Source organism: Stegodyphus dumicola, chromosome X2 (genome assembly GCF_044657685.1).
Source record: "Stegodyphus dumicola isolate Sdum_Otavi_A_Nest chromosome X2, ASM4465768v1".
NCBI lineage: Eukaryota > Metazoa > Arthropoda > Arachnida > Araneae > Eresidae > Stegodyphus > Stegodyphus dumicola.
This window is the reverse complement of record NC_140781.1, coordinates 18,080,363-18,102,303: the sequence shown is the minus strand read 5'-3', so window position 1 is coordinate 18,102,303 and position 21,941 is coordinate 18,080,363. Positions and strand designations below refer to the sequence as shown.

Here is a 21,941-nt window from a genome sequence, read left to right as displayed (position 1 = left end):
AAACGGTAGTGCATTATATAATATATACAGAGCTTTCGTTAATGGTCGTTACACACACTTTTCCCCTTAAATATTGGCCAAAGACATAGATTTCCTACTACCCAGTTTCTCAAAATAAGGAGCAGCATCATATCGAAATTGCTTTGACCGCTGGGAGTGGGGACGGTTCTATAAGTACAAAATGAAACAAAATGTCGAGCAGTGCTTTGATTTTAACTTCTTGAATCATATTGTTATTATGCTTAAATAAGTTGAAATCAAAAGAAATTCAAGGAAATATCAGTAATAAATAATTTCATTGGGCCAGCTACTAAGTAACGAGTGGTAATTTACCTAATATGGAACCAATAATCGCCAAATTAAGAAATTTTCGTTTTGTGTTTTCACCTTTAATCTGAAGCATATTCAGATTTGCTCCGTGATAAGTGTTGAAAAGCGATCTTCATTCCGAAGAATATCCACAATGGTATAAGCCAACTGCGCGAATCAAGAATCTTCCCTTGGCCTGCCCGGGAAATTTAACGACCTCATATCGAAGAAGACCACTCCCTTTAAAAAAGCTGAGTGTTACTATTCAGTTTTAATTTGTAAAGCAAATAGTAGCCAACAGGAAAAGAAAAATAGAGAAATAGAATTACATATCACAAGAACAAATAAAGAATATCTAATAAGCAGGCCAATTGCTTAAATAACAGTATAAAATGTAAGAGATAGCAGAGAAAATAAAAGGTATCAGTAAGCACACATCTTTTATTAATTACAATACTAGAGCAAATAGTGTTTTAGTAGTCTTATAAATTAGATAATTATAAAGCATACGAATTATATTTTTTATAAATTACATGTGTTAATTCTATTACTGATTTAGTATCTTTCTCTTTGATGATAATAATCATGGTATCTAAACTAGACTGGAAAATTTAATATAGTTAACTGACGTGCAAACGATTATTCGGTACTAATGTATATTAAAGTGTGCTAGAAATATTTTTGCTAATTAAAGTAATCATGTAAATTTTTATATTTAATTAACAGTTAGATAAATTTATGAGGATAAATGACTTTTTGTGGTATTCATTTTGTAGCACTCATCTTCTTGCGAATTCAGGTTCTAAGACAGGAAAAAAGGGAAAGGATTAAGTCGGGCAGTTCGTGGATTATCTTTGTTCTGTTCACCCATCATATATAAGGCAGGAAATGGAAAAGCTGGCTGTTGTTTCTCTTTTCAGCCTCTTTACGATGTTTTCCTGCTACAGGACCCACCTGATTTCCCTTCAACGCCATGTTCCTTCGGGAGTTCTTTCAAGATACTGGGAAGTACTGTTTTATCCAGTAGAAGCCCAGTAATCTACCTCAGTATCTTAGCTGGCTATTGTTCGTTATAGGGGGATTGACGTTTAAATAAGGAGGGGTCTTCAGTTAAATTTAGCGCAATTCGCAGACTACCATCCACACAGCAGCTAACACAACCGGTCATGAACCATTCTCAAAATACTGCCTGTTCAACATCAGCTGTGAAAGCCAGTCAGTGCATGTGGGGAAATTCAGGAATGACAAACGACACCCCCATCAAAACAATATTTCTACCTTTTCCCGGATATAAAACAGCGAACGTAATGTAAACTCAAATTAAAAGAAAAGGTCCTCGAAGCCAGGGTAATCAAAATCCTGCAACTGCATATGGCCAAGATATATCTTTGTAATAGTATAGTGTGCGAATCTATACTTGGACGGTTCTTCACGCCAACACATACGGAATTCCAGCCAATGTTAGTATGACCCTGTGGCGTTCCGACAGATACTTCAACTTCTATTCATGAGATGGCACCACGTGTAAAATCCAGTTCTTAATCGGAGCAGCAAAGCGACATCTTTACTCACTCAGACTTCTCGTCGGACAAGTGTACGCGACGCTAGCACGAACTGTGTTCCGAGCTCTGTGTTGATCTCTGCAATGTAATTTAAATTGTAATTTAGTATTTAATATATTCTTTTGTTATAGGAGATTGTCTATTCTTATTTTCTTTAATTATATCATGCATTAAGCACACACGACTACCAAAAGTGGTGACCTTTTGACTGAGCACGCTACTGACAATGGATTTTCAGCGACCCTAAGCCACGTGCATCCAAGGCATTCTGAAGAACTGACTAAAAATAACAACGAATATGGACATTAGACGTATGCTACAACGTATCCCTTCAATTATTTCTAGATGTATTGGTATATATTGCTTGTGTTTTTTCAAAGTCGTGCATATCATCGCAAGGAGCTTCAGCAAATCATCAATGTGATCTGTTCCGTTCCGCTGACTTCGCCAGTCGTGCAATAATTCTTCGATCATTCAACGACAAATGTGCTACAACAGTGATTTTCGCTAAATGTGCCACATCAGTAACTTTTGTGCAACGTGCTACGGCAAAATTCTTTTCTCAGTGTTCGAAAGTAGTGAATTGTTTTCCCATGTGCTACAGGAGTGATTTCCTTTTTCCTTCGAAAGTGCCTTAGCAGTGTGAAGTGGTGATTTTGTGTGTGCGCAATACAAAATGAACGCATCATTTTTTTCTCAAATAAGGGTTTCTTTTCAAATGCATTTCGGTAAAATATTATTTGTGTGTGTAATTGCTGACCCTGTCTTATTTGTGTGTGTATCGTTACGTAAATTTTTTCTGCATGGTTAAAATATTTATTGTTATCATGGTAAAATATCAATAGTGTATCCTCATGCTACAATATTTGTGTTGATAAGTGTTTATTAATTAAAGTGAAAATTATCTATCAGTATGCCCGACGATATTCCACCAGAGCCACAAATCACACGCGTTGCGGTGAAGCCACCGCCTTTCTGGAAAAATAATCCTTCATTGTGGTTCGCTCAGATCGAAGAACAATTTTCTATCGCTCGCATTAGTGGGGATTCTACAAAATTCAACCACGTAGTTGCAGCAATTGAGTCTGATATTCTGAATTCAGTGCATGACTTAATTCTCAAACCACCTAATTGTGATAAATACTCCAAACTGAAACAGCGGCTCATTGAAATCTATTCAGAAAGTGAATCTTCAAAAATACGTACTTTACTACAAGGACTTGAACTTGGAGATCAGCGACCTTCATACTTGCTGTCACGAACGCGTGATCTGGCAGGAAGCCATTTTAGTGACGACTTGTTGAAGTCACTATGGCTTTCGCGTCTCCCTAATAACATACAAATAATTCTTGCTGCTTCCAATGAAGATCTAACCCGTTTAGCAGCAATGGCTGACAAAATTAATGAACTTGTTACTCCAGCTTATGTCAGTGCTGCTAATGCTGCACCTTCCAGTTCATCCCTCGAACAACAAGTGGCTGAATTGACCAAAAAAGTATCTGAACTCTCTACAAGTCTTCATGCTTCACGGAGATACAATCGATCAAATCAGGGCCCACGTAATAAATTTCGTGCCCGAAGCAGGGGTCAATCTCGTCATAATACTCGAACGCAGTACAAAGAACCCACAAGTGGCATATGTTTTTATCATATGCATTTTGGCTCTCAAACTCGCAAGTGTGCCCCTCGATGCACTTTTGAACAAGCGGGAAACTAAATGGGCGGTCTTCTGCTGGCCAACAGAATGTCCGCCACATCGACAGAATAGTACTGGCTGATCGTTCAACTCAGTTATGTTTTCTAGTAGATACTGGAGCTGACATATCAGTGCTCCCGAGAACTAAAACAAATGCTCACCAACTTAATAAACTTGTACTGTATGCAGCCAATGGTACCCAAATTGCAACCTACGGCACCAAACTATTGACACTTGATTTAAACTTGCGCCGGACTTTCAACTGGCCTTTTATTATTGCGGATGTAACTCAAGCAATTATTGGTGTCGACTTCTTGACACATTTCCACCTTCTAGTGGATGTCAAGAATAATTGCTTAATTGATGCTACAACTCAGCTGACATCACAGGGCCAAGCTTCTCACATATCAAACGTACCTACCAACATAAGTGTTTTATCGGGCAGCACACGGTTTCATCGGTTATTAGCAGAATTCCCTGACATTTTAAACCCATCCAAATCAGGGCAGCATACTCATCAGCCAGAAGTGTATCATCACATTGAAACACATGGCCCACCTGTATTTTCCAAGCCTCGTCGTCTTTCTCCAGAGATGCTAAAAGCTGCTCGCAAAGAATTTGAATTCATGCTAGCACAGGGAACCATTCGCCCATCTAAAAGTCCATGGGCTAGTCCACTTCACATGGTTAAAAAGTCTAATGGTGACTGGCGGCCTTGTGGAGATTATCGTCGACTTAATGCCATCACAGTCCCTGACAGATATCCAGTCCCACATATCCAAGACTGTACCCATCTTTTTCATGGAACAAACATATTTTCTACCCTCGATCTTGCCAGAGCATATCATCAGATCCCAGTGCATGCTGAAGATGTGCCCAAGACCGCAGTGACTACACCATTTGTTCTCTTTGAGTACTTATATATGCCATTTGGCCTTCGCAATGCTGGCCAAACATTTCAGCGTTTCATACACCAAGTACTGTCTGGTCTCGATTTCTGCATCCCATATTTTGATGATATCCTGGTTGCATCTACAGATGCGGAAGAACATTTTAAACATCTGCGTCAGATTTTCACTCGCCTTAAAGATCATGGATTAAAACTAAATCCATCCAAATGTGTACTTGGTCAACCCTCAGTTTCCTTTCTTGGATGTCTTATCACCCAGAACGGAGTTAAACCTTTACCGGAAAGAGTCAAAGCAATTAACGACCTACCTCAGCCCAAAACCATCTCTGAACTGAAGCGTTTTCTAGCAATGTTAAATTTCTACCGACGCTTTCTGCCAAATGCCGCAAAAACACAAGCCTGCCTACATGAGTTTCTGAAGAATAGCAAAAAAAAAAAAACGATCAACGAGCTGTCCCTTGGACTGAATCTGCATCTGCAGCATTCGTGCAATGCAAACACGATCTGGCAAATGCAGCCACACTTTCTTATCACTCACCTAGTGATCAGCTCTCTATAATGGTAGATGCATCTGACACGGCCATAGGAGCAGTGCTTCAAGCCCATACCACTAAAGGACTTTCCCCAATGGCATTCTTCTCCAGAAAACTTACTACTGCAGAAAGGAAATACAGCACATATGACAGGGAGCTACTTGCTGTGTACTGTGCTGTTAAATACTTCCGGCACAACTTGGAAGGACACGACTTCATCATTTTCACCGATCATCGACCATTAACCTTCGCTTTTAGAAAAAACTCTGACTCATGTTCTCCTCGTCAGCTTCGACATCTGGATTTCATCGCCCAGTTTAGTACAGATATCAGATATGTCTCTGGTACTGATAATTGTGTCGCTGATGCCTTGTCTCGGGTAAACAATATCAACCTCACTACCCCACATTTCTCTGAAATTGCAAAAGCTCAATTGCATGATGAGGAACTCAAGAACCTAATCTCAAATCCACAAACCTCCCTTCAGTTACAACCGCTGCACATTGACCCAACGCTTAAAATTTACTGTGACATAAAGAACAATAGAATACGTCCCTATATTCCAGTCAATTTTAGACGTGAAGTGTTTAATGCCTTGCACAATTTGGCACATCCTGGAATCCGTGCCACCAAAAAGCTGATCGCAGACAGATTTGTCTGGCCAGCAATGAATCAAGACATCACAGAATGGACTCGTTCATGTATTAGATGTCAACGGTGTAAAGTATCCCGTCACACTCACAGCCCCATTCAACAATTTAACCTTCCAGCAAGACGCTTTGATCATGTACACTTAGACTTGGTTGGCCCATTGCCTCCTTCAAATGGTTACACTTACCTCCTCACTTGTATTGATCGGTACACAAGATGGCCTGAAGCCATTCCTATTGAAAATATATCCGCTGAAACTGTAGCTCGAGCATTCATCTCCCAGTGGCTTTCAAGATTTGGCATGCCTACCACCATCACTACTGACCAAGGCCGACAATTTCAATGTCACTTGTTCGCATCCCTCACCTCTCTTCTTGGCATTCGCCATATTCGCACAACACCATACCATCCATCTGGAAATGGGATGGTGGAACGCTTTCACCGATCTCTCAAACAAGGTCTGAAGTGCCACAGTAGCACACACTGGACAGAAGCCTTACCCCTAGTCTTGCTTGGTCTTCGCACAGCATTCAAAGAAGACATTGGTAGCACTTGTGCTGAAATGTTATATGGTGCAACCCTCCGTCTGCCAGGTGAATTCTTTCACCCAGAATCTACTCCAGTTATCGACCCTCCAACATTCCTTCAACGTTTACGTGAGACCATGAGCAATATCTCGCCAACCCCAGCATCTTCGCATAACCAGCCAAGCTATTTTGTACATCCTGCGCTTGAGACATCTTCGCACGTATTCGTGCGCAACGATGCAATCTAGCCAACTTTAACACCTTCATACGATGGTCCATTCAAAGTTGTCAAACGAACACCGAAACATTTAACCATCATCTGCAATGGCAAACAATCAGTGATTGGAATCGATCGTCTCAAACCAGCATTTCTAATGCAAGATCCAACAACTTCCTCATCAACATCACTCCCGGAAGAAAGCTTACATCCCGTTAAAGAGCAACCTAAAACTACCAGATCTGGAAGAAAGGTTAAATTTAACCCAAAGTACTTATAACGTACCGATGGTACTTGGGGGGGGAGTACTGTGGCGTTCCGACAGATACTTCAACTTCTATTCATGAGATGGCGCCACGTGTAAAATCCAGTTCTTAATCGGAGCAGCAAAGCGACATCTTTACTCACTCAGACTTCTCGTCGAACAAGTGTACGCGACGCTAGCACGAACTGTGTTCCGAGCTCTGTGTTGATGTCTGCAATGTAATTTAAATTGTAATTTAGTATTTAATATATTCTTTTGTTATAGGAGATTGTCTACTCTTATTTTCCTTAATTATATCATGCATTAAGCACACACGACCACCAAAACCCTGAGCACAGTGTCAAATATTTCATATGAGTAACGTGGTTCATACAGTGGTGAGCGTGAGACATGCACTTATCTAGCCATTATAGCAAAGTACTGTTATCGCCATACTCCATCACTTATCACTTGTGTTAAACTTGTTAAAGTATAAAAAGCATTTTCAGTCGAACTTATTTTGTAGCACGGGAAGCATACAAAAATGGATGCAGAACTTCCCGATGCCTAGTGTTAAAAATATTTTAAAAACAATTTTTACTTGTTTTGAAACACATTTATTTCGAAGTAAATAATAACAGCAGTAACCACATTTTTTAAAGCACTATGTAATACGATAACCCTATCGCTTCAATTTGCTATATCGCATTTACAGTGTAAGAATAATGGAAAAATATGATCATTAGGTTATTATTAGCAACACTGTTAATAAATTTGTTAAATGTTAATGTTAAATGTTTGTTTGTTAATTCTGTTAAACAATTTTCAGGCACCATACTTACGTGAAACTTTCAAATGAGTTTATTCAGAACATCGTACAGTTAATACTTGTTATAATTATTTAAAGGTATTGCGTTTTGGAAAAATGTTTCTTTTCAAAATTTTATAACAATATGGTTAAGAGACAAATTTATTAGTAATTATTGCTTTAAAAATCAATTTAACATCGCTTAATTTTTTTTTCTTAATAGAGATGTGAATTTTATTGTTTTCAAAAATCAAATTAATTGCGAATTATTGCTTTAAAAATCAATTCAAAAGTTCTTAATAATTTTCTTAATTTTTGCGATAAATTCTTTTTTTTATAATAGCTAACAACAAGGAAAAAAATGTTTATTCACTTCTTTGAGGAATGAGTTTTGATTAGAGTTGGATATTGACTGAGAAATGCTGGCATATGTGAAAATTATGAGAAATTATTCTAATATAGGACTGCTTATATATGTTGGTTGGTTGGGGTCGTGTCCTTTGACAAGTCAAATGGATCCATACGTGGAAATCACAGCTTTTTTCCAGTTCCACAGTCTTTTCACTATACAGCTCTCCCTGGAAAGGAAATTCCCCCAAGTTTTGCAGAGCTGCAAGTATTGCCAGGCAGGTGAAAATGTGGTCTCGAGAGAAAGCTCCGTTTCGGGCAGTTTCTACAAGTTATCTACTATCTTCATTAATTTCCGTTCCTCTAAAATGGGAGGTTCTCTGTCTAGTAATGATTTTTGTCATTTCTCTGTTTGCATCAATCTCACATATCTGATGGTCTTTCTTAACAGATTTCTCTTTGAGTCCATATCTGGCAATGGCATCTTCAAGAATCATGGAGAGGGAGTTGTCGAGATTTCATGCTCTTTAGCCACTTCATCGGCTGCCTCGTTTCCATCGATTCCAACATGTGTAGGTATCCATTGCCCGGTGCATATCTTTTCCATTTGGGTGATTGTTTCAGCTGTGAAAGCCAGTCAGTGCATGTGGGGAAATTCAGGAATGACAAACGACACCCCCATCAAAACAATATTTCTACCTTTTCCTGGATATAAAACAGCAAACGTAATGTAAACTCAAATTAAAAGAAAAGGTCCTCGAAGCCAGGGTAATCAAAATCCTGCAACTGCATATGGCCAAGATATATCTTTGTAATCCTGGGTGAGTCTTGAATGTCCTTGCAGTATTGCCTCTAGGATAGCTTTAGAGTCACAGTAAATTACAAGTCCTCTGGCATTATCATTTAAGTCGATGTAAATCCTCAGGTCCTCCTGGATTGCTCTTAATTCACATGTGAAACTGGAAGTAATGTTGCCTGGTCCATGGCTTTGGAGTATAGTTGTCCCATTTGGTAGAGTGATTTGAATACCAGCTCCACCCTGTTGGATAGTCTCATCTGATGAACCATCTGTGTTAATTTTTACCAGATCAGCTCCCCAAAATGACTCAATTGTTCGAGTACGTTTTGTCTTGATAATAGCTTCAGTTTCCTTTTTTTGTACAATGTTCCACCATATCTAGATTTATTTGTGTTAATGGGGATGTAAGAGGGCAGGATGGGTCCTTAAAGGACAGTGTAGGTGTCAGGCTTGAGAGCAATATTTTCTCTGATCTCATTGTCATATTTCAGAGTAGATAACATGTTAAGTAATGACCTGTTGTTCCAGTTTCCGAAAGTCCTTCTGGAGATGTGCCGCATGACTCGGCTACTGGCCTTGTTTGTAAATATGAGTGCGAGATATTTCATTCTCTATAAAAGAGTCGGAAGTTCGCACTGCTATTCTGCCTTAATGTTGCTGGTTGATGAAACAGCTCCAGATATTATTTTGGCTGCTTATGCCTGTATTTTGTTAAGTTTGTCCAATGAGTCTTATGTATGTGAGCTGCAGTTTAAGTTAGACATGGATGTGCTAATTTTACATCCAAATTTAGAATGCATTGTTACATCTGTAAGTTTTTATATGGAAATAAGAAGTGAGCTGCATTTTCATATTATCAATTCTATATATATATATATAGATAGATAGATAGATATAGATAATTTTTTCTCGTTGTTGGTATCTCACTGGAAGTTTTGGTGCAGAGGCAGAATTATTTTTAAGGTTCTTACTGAAATCACGAAGCTGATAACAAAAAAGCGTCTTGTTTTGCTAGGATATGAAAATCTCAACAATTTTTATTTTTACCTCGTTATCATAGAATGTTGTTTTACTGCATTTTAGATTGATAAATTTATTTATCTGATGCATATGCACAATAAGAAATTTTCACAAGGGAAAATGTGTCCTAACTTCCCTTTATATTATGTAGATAAATGAATTGCTGTTGGATTTTTTTCCCATTGATACTTTCTGTTCTAAATGCGTTGTAAAATGTACCCGAGCGGAGCGTGAGTGTATTTTCAGGCGTAATGCTTCTATTTGGAAACATCATAACTGTAAGTCACTATATCAACAGTTCATATTTATCTATACAGTGTGGCTGAACAAGAACACCCTTGAAAGCGAATGCATTTCTTGCGGAAGATAGCACCTTTTAGCAAGACAGTATTTTAGTTACATTATAAGAAATGTTAAGAAACGGTTCCACATTATAAAGAATTCCTTTTATTTCCAAAAGCCCTAAATTTACCAAATAATAATAAAATTAGGTACATATATTTTTATTGGGGAAGCATTACGAGCAGCGGCATCAAGTAATTTATAAAAACTGAAGGAGCTTTTACCTCAGCATAGTCCCAGATATCAGGGATGGAAATATCTGATCAAGGCAAAACTCACAAGGCCTACTTAAATAAAGAGGAAGACCTTCATGTTAGTCTTTTTCAAGTAAAATTTGCATTGCACACGTGGAAACAGAAAAAGAATAGAATCTAGCCTATTGGCAGCTTCAATCACCTGGCCACTAATCAGCTACCAGACATCAGGAAGACGTCTACAACCTCTCGTTAGAAAGATCTGCTTTAAGCTGGCCCTTGATTTTGAGATCTTTTGAATTGCTTACCATAATTCGAAAACCCAACGGGTTTTATAATCTATTATTTTTTGACTTAATGTGTTTCAAGTAATTCCGATATAGATTCAGTTACTTTCTGGTCTTTTTTATGTAACTGAAGAGATTATTTCCCTTAATTATACCATAATATTAATAATTAATAATTAATATAATTATATTACTAATTTTAATATTATATGCGGATTATTGTAGCAAAAATGATTTTTTACCATCCTGTTCTTGACAATTTTAGATTCTGGGTGATTTGCTTCTATTAGAGTTTCTGCTTGATTTGATAGTTCATTTACCAGGCCTTTGTAGGAATCGATTTCAAGTTCCAGATCCTGAAAAATTATTATAAAACAGAAGATTTGAATAAATATTTTCCACATCTATTCGCTTAAATTCCATATCAATTCAGTGTTTTATTCTTGTTTCATATGGCAAATATTTATTATGAATACTGCAATCTTTTAAAGAAAAACATTAAGATAGTTATAAAGTTTAAAGAATTATTCTCAATAGTTCACATTCAGAAATTTAAAAAAAAGTAACTTTTAAGGGGAGAAATTTTAATAAATATGATAATATGATCATAAACTGATATTTATGGAATACAAAATGAATCAATGAAAAAACGAGTCTTGCCTTATGTTTTGTGAGAAGCTTTATCACAGCATCTTCATCTTTACCATATTCGGTATTGCTCAATAAATGGATTTTTTCTAATATCCATGAATCAATCTCCGTGGCTTCGGCATAAAACTGAAAGATAAAAAAATATATATTGTTACTATCAGAACTCAATGCTCACTGCAAAATTATGCTAAAAAATAATTAAACTGAAAGTGTCTGCATCAATTCATCAATCTCCTCAAAGTTTATTCACTGAAAGTTCACAGTTTTACGTATATCGATAATAGGAATCTTCTTTTGGTTTTTTACCTGATTGTAATTAATTTAAGAAAGATACCACGTTGTTCTTTGCCTGACATATGTTAATAACATTTGATCTGTGTTAGTAATGCATTAAAATCATTTGGAAAGTAATATTGTGATAACCTCTTTATATATATATATATATATATATATATATATATTTGTGAAGTTTCTGACTTGAAAAACAATTATAAATAAAAAGTTAATTTTTAAAATAATTTTTAAGAAGGGAAGATACAGAAACTATCTTTGACTCTTGCAATGAATAATAAATTTAAGTGAGGATGTTATTGTGGAATAATTGTATAAAGCATAAAATAATGTATTATGCCATTCAAAATATTAATGGCGACTGATTTTACTTTGGCTACCCTTTTGATAGAGTATTGCCCTGACACTTTATGGCAATAAAATGCATCATATTCTAGATGGCAATAAGTTTGGCTGATTTTTTTTTACAGTGGATATCACGAACGAGGTAGAAAAAAAAAGGGGGGGGCAAGAGACAATCAATAAAAATGCTGAATTCCTTTGTGTTTCCTGGTGATGGAAGTGAAGGGTATGTTTCGCTAAACAATAGTAATATAATTTGATCGCAATAAAAAAACTTTTAGAGACACTTCTAGATATGATTTATTGTAACATTGTAATCTTCCGGTTTCGCTTTATGGAGTATTAAGAGTGACTATTGTAGCTGCATTCAAGAGACATTTGAAAGTTCACTATTGTTAGAGCCCAGTTAAGTGTTATTTTTAATATTAGCTCATCTAGTACTGATGGTAATCATACCTGTAATTATTGTATTATCCAAATGCTGAGAGAAAATTCTGCTTTTATGCTGCATATTTATACCACGGAAATGTGCAAACCTACTTCACTTGCATTCTGACAAAAAGATAGAATGTTTCTATGATAAAAGAATTAATTTTTAAGAATTAATGTACAATCAAGAGTGAAACAGAGAGGAAAAATATAATTTTTTTAAATATTAAACTTAATATCGCATTAGTGTTTTGAGATAAAATTTTTATGTATCGTGACTGTCTTTTAAAATGGCAAGCCTAAAAAGAGCATATACTACCTAAAATCTCTCTTTATCGGAAATTTGATTGCAGTATCTATGGTTAAAACTTACAGTCTTAGAGAGCACTTTATATTTTATTTTAGGGAGACCGTACCACCTTTATATTACGTTTGGAGGTGTTTCTCTTTCGAAACTCATGAAATTTTATGAAATAAGAATTTAATCAAAGTAATTACTCTCATATTGAATTACAAGAACAGGATATTAGATATTTAAATTAAGCTCAACTATATTCAAAGTTACAATATGATGAATTCAAAAATTCATTACAATTACAATAAAGCATTACATAAGTACCATCTGCACTCTTAAGATAGAAGCCGCCCTTTCTTTTTTAACTTCAAATGTTTCTATTAAGTGATTCCATTGTTTTTCCATTTTGTAAGATAATTCAGAAACATCGACTGGACATATTTCCTTAGGTGCAGCGTCAGGCACATTCTCTAAAAGACTGCGAATGACAGGTTTATGCCCTTCAATCGCCACTTCCAAGTTCTAGAAGAAAATTTCATTAATTATCAGCATAATCAGTAAAAATATTTCTTTTATGTTTGAATGTTTTGGCGTAGGTAAAAAAGTTAATCATACTTCTAATTTTTTCTGGTGCTTTTGTGCATCAGATAGACTATTGCAAGTCACATCCGTAGATAGTGGTACCATTTTTTCCGAAATCCACAACAATTCACGATCTACGTCAGATTTGAACTGGTGGACTTTTAAAATCATTTCCAGTTTTTCTCTCCTTTCTTGAAGGGGTAGCTCTGCCGCATCCGCCCTTGAAGAAAAAGGTTATTTGAGAATACATTTGAAAACTTTGTTTCAATCCTGTAAATTAATATTAGCAAAAGAACTTACTTTTGTTGTATATCTGTAATCAAACTCCGCACAGCTCCTCCTTCAAAGTTTTCATCCTCTATCAGCTTGTTCCCCTCTTGAATGAGGTTTGAAATTTTTGATTTTAGTTTCTCATTTTCAATTTCTAAATCCTAAATTAAAAAAGACAATTTTAATTTTATTCTTGTGTAGGAAGAATCTAAAAAAGCATCTTTATATTTCACATAAATTACTCAAAATTTCTAATACAGAGATATTAAAAAATACAAGTTAAAAAATTTTAATTCCTGCTAAAAATTACGATATAGCTCAAATAATTAAAATCTACTTACTTTAAACTAATAAAAAACGCAGAAAACCCCAGAAATTCAAAAAAAAGGTTTATCCATTATTTTATTTATGAGATAGGTTTTAATTTTATTACTATAATTTTATTTTATTACTATTATAGTAAACACAGAAAACTTTAATACTGAAGTTTTCTGTTTTTTTCTGACTACTGAGATAATTTTATCACTTCCCCATATGAAGGAAAAGAAATGCATGCTTTATGTTTGATCTTTGCTTGAAAAGAAATGCATGCTTTGCTTTAATTCCAATCCATCTTTGCCTTCAGCCTTTAAGAAAATTATGTTTTAGTTCTCGTTTCACCAATAGATAGAGCCAGTAGCTTAACTCTTGTCCAGCCATTCTTATCTTACCCCATCACTATATCTTATCTCGATCATTTGAGCTTTGGCAGCTGAGGATGATGGTTCGATAAAAGCATCGAAACTAGTCCTGTAAAAATTTGAAAATATAACGCTGATTTTTGTTGTTTGACTTCTAAGTTAATACTTGTTCGTCGTGTTATTTTATCTTAATTTAACTTGCTGTTAAACTTTCTTGTGTCCAGCATATATTACAGATGGGCATGCATTTTAGAAATTACTGAGTGGTTTCCCGAACATTTCTCACGACATTTTTCCAGTACTTTTCCGAGTGTTTTACATTTAGCCATTAAGAAGCTCAAAAATATTTACAGATAGTTTATTTTATTTATTTAAGGTTAAAGTGGAAATTTTGTATATATCGGAAATTAGGTAAAGTTTGTTCTTAAAACTCACGATAAGTTGACGTTAAATTTTATAGATTTAAGCGAATAATATATGTGACAAAGATATAATTTGAACATTTTGAATTTAAATATAATCGCTGGCATATTTCTATCCTGAGTAAAGTAAAAAAAAGCTAGCATCCTTCTAGATTTTCGTTGCATTAATTTTTATTTTACTTTTACGTTGATCCTTGGTGTTAAATACTTCAACACGTGAAATGCATTTTTTATGATTAATTTTGTATCTAAATAATTTTAATGCAACAGCAACGAGCTTTTATATAAGTACGTGCAGCTAGTGAGAAGAAGAATGTTTTGACTGAATAAAGTTGCAAAGTATAATTTTATATATCTAGACAAAAATGCACACTTATTTGTAAATCTATGCCATTTAGTCCATACTATGAAACAGAACTAATTTGATAGGTATAGATGCAGAAATGAAGGTAATAAGTGTCTATATTAAATAAGTTTGCTTTATTAGTTAGAACATTCTAATTAACATTTAATGAATTACTTCTAGTTCCTTAAGTTGCCGGCTAACACTTCGTAGATCCTTTCCAAAGTTAGACGAAACCGCTGACCTTTTAATTTCCTCCAGTTTCTTTAATACAATTTCCACAGATTGACAGAAGTCTTTCAGACTCTTTGTTTGGTTCAAAATCTTTCGATTTTCTTCTAGCTTATCTATTAATGAATTCCATGCTTCGCTAACCTCGTCCAACATAGATGCTGTTTCTTCACTGTTGCATCTGGAATTTTCGATGATGTATTGTCCTCTCTAATAAAATTGATGAAAATTCATTTCAGAAAGTACAATATTTTATACTAGAAAGAGAAAATACTACATTAAAAAGAACTCAACTGCTCACCTCCCAAATATCTTGCAACCTGTCTTTGTTGGCTGCCATTTCAGCTTCAAAGGTCTGTTGGCGTTTCATTCTGTATGGCAAGTTTGCTGTTAAGTCTTTTTTCACCAAATCATTTGCAAGCTTCTGTTTTTCAGAAATCCATACTGACATCTGGAAATAAGCTTATATTAACACAAATGTTCATTTTAATTTTATTTAATTACATTTTTAAAAAACAAACTTTCGTAACTATATTTTAACATTCGCTTTTGCCAAAGGAAGAATGATTTTCTTTTATATCTCGATTATGTGTAATTAGACTAAGAATAACACTCAACAGATGAAGCAGAGAAATTTTTGTAATTTAGGGAATTTGTACACTCCTTAAATTGCACCAATATGATATATGAAGTTTCAACAGAGATACATTAGGGTGAAATATCTATAAATTCCAAAAATCAGTTACATAACTAAAAATATCAAATACAGTTTTAAATAGTACACCTTTTCAATTTTTAATCAGTTTACCTCATGAGTGCTGTAATGCATTCATTTTAACCAGCTTAAATATGTTAAATGACTAAGTAATAAATCGAATTTAATAAACTAAAGGAACAAAATAAACTCTAATATTTTTCTATTTTAATTAACTAATTTAAATTCCGTCTAACTGATCAAAAAACTTATATTCAGTCTAGTAGTGAAACTAACATATATTCGGTTTAGCAGTGAAAAATGACATTAATTCGGATTATGGGAAATGTCTGGGTTTGTAATAATTTTTTATAAATTACAAATTGGATTCGAATGATTTATTACCACTTGAGCATCTGCTTTGAGCACTTGGAACTGAAATGCATCAAGAAGAAGAGATTTACGCTTCTCAGCTTTATCTTTTATAGCCTGACGATATTGGTTCAGTTGCTCGCATCTCATCTGCATACTAGAAAGTGAAATCAAATAATCACAAAAAAGGAAATAAAATATTTATTTTATGTCTGATATTGTTCAAAAAAGCAACCAGATATTTTTAAATGAAGAAATGTTTCGTAAATTTACGTTCAATGAGTATATTTAAAACTAATTTATTTATTAAACTCTGAATGGTTTATCACATTGTTTCGCTGATTTAAACTTGCTGATAAAGATACAATAACACGCCGATCAAGTATTAATTTAGAAGTCTAACAACAAATATCAGCGTTATATTTTAAAATTTTCACAGGACTAGTTTTGATGGTTTTACCGAAACATCATCCTCAGCTACAAAAGCGCAAATGAACGAGATAAGATATATCTTTTCTAATCACTATATCACCGATTTTTGTTGCTTGACTTCTAAATTAAGCTTGCTATTTTACGGCCGTTCAAATTGCCGGTGGTAGGGCTAAGAGGCAACTCGCGTTAATTATCTCTACGCATAGCTTCGGCTGATAATTTGACTTAGTTTTAATTTTATAATTTTATTCTGAGTTGCAGCCGAAAGTGTTGGCTAAGTTTGTAAGCATGAGGAGTGCTGTCTGTAAATTCCTTCTTGAGTTGAGTAAAGGGTCTTTTCACCATTCTCACGTCTTTTCATTGATACAGTTTGAACTTAGCGAACAGTCGCTTCACAGTTCAAGTAAAGATCTAGCCAACAAAATAAGGTTAATTTAGCTAGCATCTTAAATAAAAAACAACATAACTAAAAAGATCAGATAAAGTTTTAAAAAGTATATCTTCTTCAATTTTAATCAGTTTATCTTATGAGTGTATTAATGTATTGAAAAGCAGAAAGGTAGGCCCTAACATTAGCTTACTCGATTAACTTTTCCAAAGGAGAGTTTACAAGTTAGAGGAAGAACAAGATTACACGAAGAGCAGGCAGTATTAAACAAGTTTGTAAGGAAAGGAAGGGAAGAAGAAAATATATTAACCTTTTCAATTTTTTACTATTTTTCAGCAAAATGGCAAAATGTAACAAGATCATACATTGAAATCCCACAGCTTAAGACTTCGTATATGCTTTAAACAGTTACATATAATTATACTATTTAAAGAAGCACAAAATATGTATTTTCTATAAAATAAAAAATGATTTTTTTATTGTTTTGAATTAGGCAACAAATTTTACATATTTTTCTTATTTCTTGAGAAGCATCGTAATTTTTTTAAGTGATTAAGCTTAAATATTGGGTAAAGTGATTAGTTGTTTCCTTCCCAGAACTCTGTTTTACGGTTAGGATGAAATTTACCCTTTTTAAATTAGAAATCACGTAACTGTTAGTGGATACGTTGATGTATAGACACAAAAAATACAGTACTTTTATAAACGAGTATGCATATCGGTAAAGTCTATTACAAATGAGCCTTACAAACTTGCAATACAAATATGAATCTTAAAATATTATGGCCAATATTTTTTAGTTTTAGTAGTGCATTTTTTTTAAAGCTTTTAAACCTTTTCGTTTGTACTGTAAACCACGTCTCACGAAATAGCACCTAAGTGCACCTTTCATCATATTTCATCATATTTCCACTGCATTTTCTTTAATAACGATGTTTAAATCCACAATAATCTAACAGAAACATCCAGAACATTAGCTGTTATATCCAGAACATTAGCTGTTAGTAATAGTGTCTGGATGTTTTCTATTGAGTAATTACTCAATTAACTTTTCCAACGGAGAGATTACCAGTTAGTAAAAGCAAAGATTATACGAAGAGGAGGGAATATTCAACAAGTTTGCATGGTAAGGGAGGGAAATAACTATATTAATCTTTTCAATGTTTTAATGCTTTTCAGCAAAATGTGACAAGATTATACATTGAAATCCCACAGCTTAAACACTTCCGAAGAAAGTACAAACGTTGTTTTCGACACTATTCGATTTCCACATCAGTACCTTTTTGGGGAATTCAGTTAGGCAACTGTCGTCAGTCTCTCCTGCTAGTATTATGCTTTGCCTTCTTGCTGTTCTGAGCATAGAAGCAGAACAAAATTTTACGAAATTAGTTTGAATTAGAACCATCAATAATGATAGCGTTGATGAAATCCCAAGTGATCTTTCACCATATTTCAAAACATAATATTTCAAAGTTCGTAGTGTAAAATAAAGGTTGTCCTTTTGGCACTGCATATCATTCAAATTTCTGTTCCAAAATTTCCAATGACAAGTGGTAACCGAGCTGAAATGGTGGTTGACAGTAATTTGTCACGACCTGGATTTGGAGACTAAATCCTATTTCCCAGGCTCTCTAAGTGAGCATATTATGAGATATTTTCTTCCTCATTACCTGATCAAAATGTAAAAGGGAAAATGACTTTTTGTTTAATGCAGGTTTTTGGAAAAAGAAATTTCATACCAAAAAACCATAATCTTTTACAGCATTTTGTTTTCAAAAAAAGAAAAAGTTAAAAAAAATTGTATTTTTTCAAGGCATGATAGAGCTAAAACTTTCGTAAAGGGGATTATCTTAAAATTGATAAACAGAACTGGTCAAGAATTTTTTCGTACAGCATATATTTTGCACTGGCTATCGGGATTTTTATCTTCCAGTTAATTATTTTCTAAATCTCTAATTCCCTTCAAGTATTATCATAATTAGATGACTTGGATGCATGGTACCTTTTGCTTGTCTTTAGGAAGAGCCTCTCAGAAAATTGTCTCCTGCAAGGATGTGCAGAATGTTTCATTAGATATCAAGAGAGCTTTCGACGTTAGGCACATTTTAAGAAAATTAAAATAAGCTTTTCTGAAAAGAATATAATAACCCTCTTGGCCAACTGCCTTAGCTTCCAATCCATAATATTCCATTTTTCTTGTTAAGCATAGTAGAAATATCAGCACAAAGCAATATATTATTTTATCTGTACTCACAAATTATTCGTACAATCTATATAGTGTAATGTTTATAACCAAGGAAAGCCTAGAATTAAGAACCTATTGAATTGACATTAACTTCTCTTCTTCTATTTAACTCAAATGCCAAAAGTATCAATAATTGTCACTGAAATGATTGCATAGTACTATTCAAAAATACAGTTCACATAACCCTAGTAAAATAAAATCAGTACAAAGATGAGTAAAAGATAAAATATAAGTAAAAACGAACCGCAATTTATATCACATATCATATGAACATACATTAACATATTTGGGCTAAACTGAAAGAACTGCTGTAACTACAATACATGAGCATTAGTGATTGATTACGCTATTTAACCTTAAAACTCCAACTTTTGCAGACCATACAGGGGCACGGAATCATCCCGTTTAAATGCAGCTAAGTTTTTATGTGAAAAGATAAAATATGTAAAATGATAACCAGTACCATAAATTAGAGGGCACATTTCTGTATACGAATGTTGCTAACAAAGAAGAAATGTTAACAGACAAAACAGCAAATGTTAACAAAGAATATAATTTGAGGTTAGAAAATAATGCTGAAATTTGTTTTGAAAAAATAGTCTTCTCCAAAATATTGGGGAAACTTTTACATTAGGACAAATACAAGCAAACCCCAGTATATAGGAGTTCTCAGACTCGTCTATAAATAGGCAGAGTAGCAAGAAATATGCTTTTCTTGACATCTGGCAAAAAACCTGGAAATATGCAGGTTAGGACCGCATGTAGTGGAACCTGGAACGTAAATTTGCTTTCCTTTTAAGTTCAGGTATATAGAAAGATACCCTAATGAATTGCAGTAAATACAAATAGTTCAGAATTACAGCAAAACTTGTAACAGCTATTATCTTTTTGTAGAGAGCGGTCAAGAGGGAATAATATCGATTGCAAGTTACATATAATGTAATTTAAGAAAGTCTTCATGCAAGTGGTTGCTTTTAGCAAAGATACAAACTGGAGTGAATCAGTGAATCTATCAACATGCAGCTTTTTTTTACATCTTTTCAAGCCGCAGGCAGGAGATGATCATTAAACATGCTTTTGAAAACTCACTGAAGGATGGCTGTTGATTTCTTTTTTAATGAGGCCAAGTTTTTAAATAACAGTAACAGCTGGCCAATAAACTGCATGACTGAATTTATTCGATACATGAGCTAGAATTCATAAACAGTCACCTGAAATTTTAATATTTGAGTCACAATTTCCTGGATATTTATGGCATGCTTCTTGCCTATTAGCTGACCCAACAGATCTTTAGAAAAGGCAGAATTGTCATTTTGGCGATCGAGATACAAATCATCTTTACTCTTAGCACGATATTTTGTTGCTCAATATCCTGCCTGCCGCTGCCGAATCAGAATTGCAGCCACATATATGCAGATGCTCTCCTCATTCGTCTAGAAATTTTAGACAGAGTAAAGCTATTGAAATGTTACGCATGCAACAACGGCTCTAGTATTAAACATTACATTTTGTAGTCCAGATTGTACTGCGTGAATTACACAAGATAAGAAAGATTAATAAAAAAAGAGTCATCATTGTTGAAGTGTTGCTTCTTAGAAAGGATATATTCCAGTACCATATTGATTTAGTATACAGTACAGAGTTCGTAACCTGGACGTCCATTATCCGGAATGATCTATAATCCGGACGTCCATTATCCGGAATGATCTATAATCCGGACTTCAAAGCCACAAACTTACGCATGCGCGTAAAGCGTTTACCCATGAGCGCTTCCGATAGTGAAGAAAGTGACAGAGAGGTTATTGAAAACGAAAAAATTTCGCTTGACAAGTATTCTCGACACAGCAATTACAGGACTTGAACAATAGAACTTTGTAACTGAACAAGAAATTACGTCTGTTTATAGAATTAAAGAGAAAGTATTAGCACAAAAAAACGAAGCAACTTAAACAACTTAGATTGAAAGAAATGTTTAATAAAGTAAACAAATAAATATTAAGCTTTTTTTTTTTTTTTTTTTTTTTTTTTGTAAATTTTGATACTCTTTAGATCATAATTGCTCTTTATTTCATAAATTACGGTTTCATATATTTAATTGCATAATTTCTGCATGCCATCTTACCAGATTTAAATTGATGATCCATAATCCGGAAAAACCCCTAATCCGGAATCGCAGAAGTCCCGACGAGTTCGGATTACGGACTTTGTACTGTACCACTAATATTCGTACTTCTAAAATAGCACGGATAAAAACCTAACCAATAACTCAAACAAGATTTAAATAAAGTGATACTGAAAACAATTATTCAAAGCATAGCATCAGGTATATAACATATTATACAAATTAATTTTATAATCTTTATTTATAGCTTAACATACTAATCCTTCTCAGAGTGCCCAGATTCAATAAGTTTTTCAGTTAACAGATTGAAAGCGTTAAATCTGTTTTCTTGAGATTTAAGTTTATCACTGAAAGCTTCATGATGCCTCATCCAACTTTCGACATCACCCAGAGTATCCTGTAATTTCAAATACAAATTAAACAGTATAGTAAATGCACAAAAACTACACATTAAACATACATGATTGCAATTAAAAAGGTAATATTGTTCCAGTATATATAGGCATTGGCTGAAAAAAAAATTGAAATTCAAGTTCGCTTACCAGTTATTTAAAATGTAACTGCAAAATATTAACAAGTGTAATTTTCCTTTTAAACTGTTAAATAAAATTATTTTTCAAAATAAATTGCTTTCCAATCACACTTTAATTAAATTTATAAGTATTGGCTATATTATTCTGTCTTCCAATGAAAGAAACATTACAT

General features: G+C 34.1%; 1 protein-coding gene across 2 annotated transcripts in view; it reads right to left on the bottom strand.

The window, feature by feature from the left end:
• The window catches only part of LOC118181398 (spectrin beta chain, non-erythrocytic 1-like), a 239,244-nt gene that overhangs the window by 99,121 nt on the left and 118,182 nt on the right, over nucleotides 1-21,941 (bottom strand). For both annotated transcript variants that reach the window (XM_085809705.1, XM_085809706.1), the window contains exons 29-37: nucleotides 21,494-21,633; nucleotides 16,083-16,206; nucleotides 15,285-15,434; nucleotides 14,930-15,193; nucleotides 13,338-13,468; nucleotides 13,071-13,257; nucleotides 12,780-12,977; nucleotides 11,108-11,224; nucleotides 10,690-10,803 (exon numbers count right to left, since the gene is read on the bottom strand). In XM_085809705.1, coding sequence (XP_085665831.1) covers nucleotides 10,690-10,803; nucleotides 11,108-11,224; nucleotides 12,780-12,977; nucleotides 13,071-13,257; nucleotides 13,338-13,468; nucleotides 14,930-15,193; nucleotides 15,285-15,434; nucleotides 16,083-16,206; nucleotides 21,494-21,633 — 1,425 coding nt within the window. The remainder of the gene's footprint in view (nucleotides 1-10,689; nucleotides 10,804-11,107; nucleotides 11,225-12,779; nucleotides 12,978-13,070; nucleotides 13,258-13,337; nucleotides 13,469-14,929; nucleotides 15,194-15,284; nucleotides 15,435-16,082; nucleotides 16,207-21,493; nucleotides 21,634-21,941) is intronic.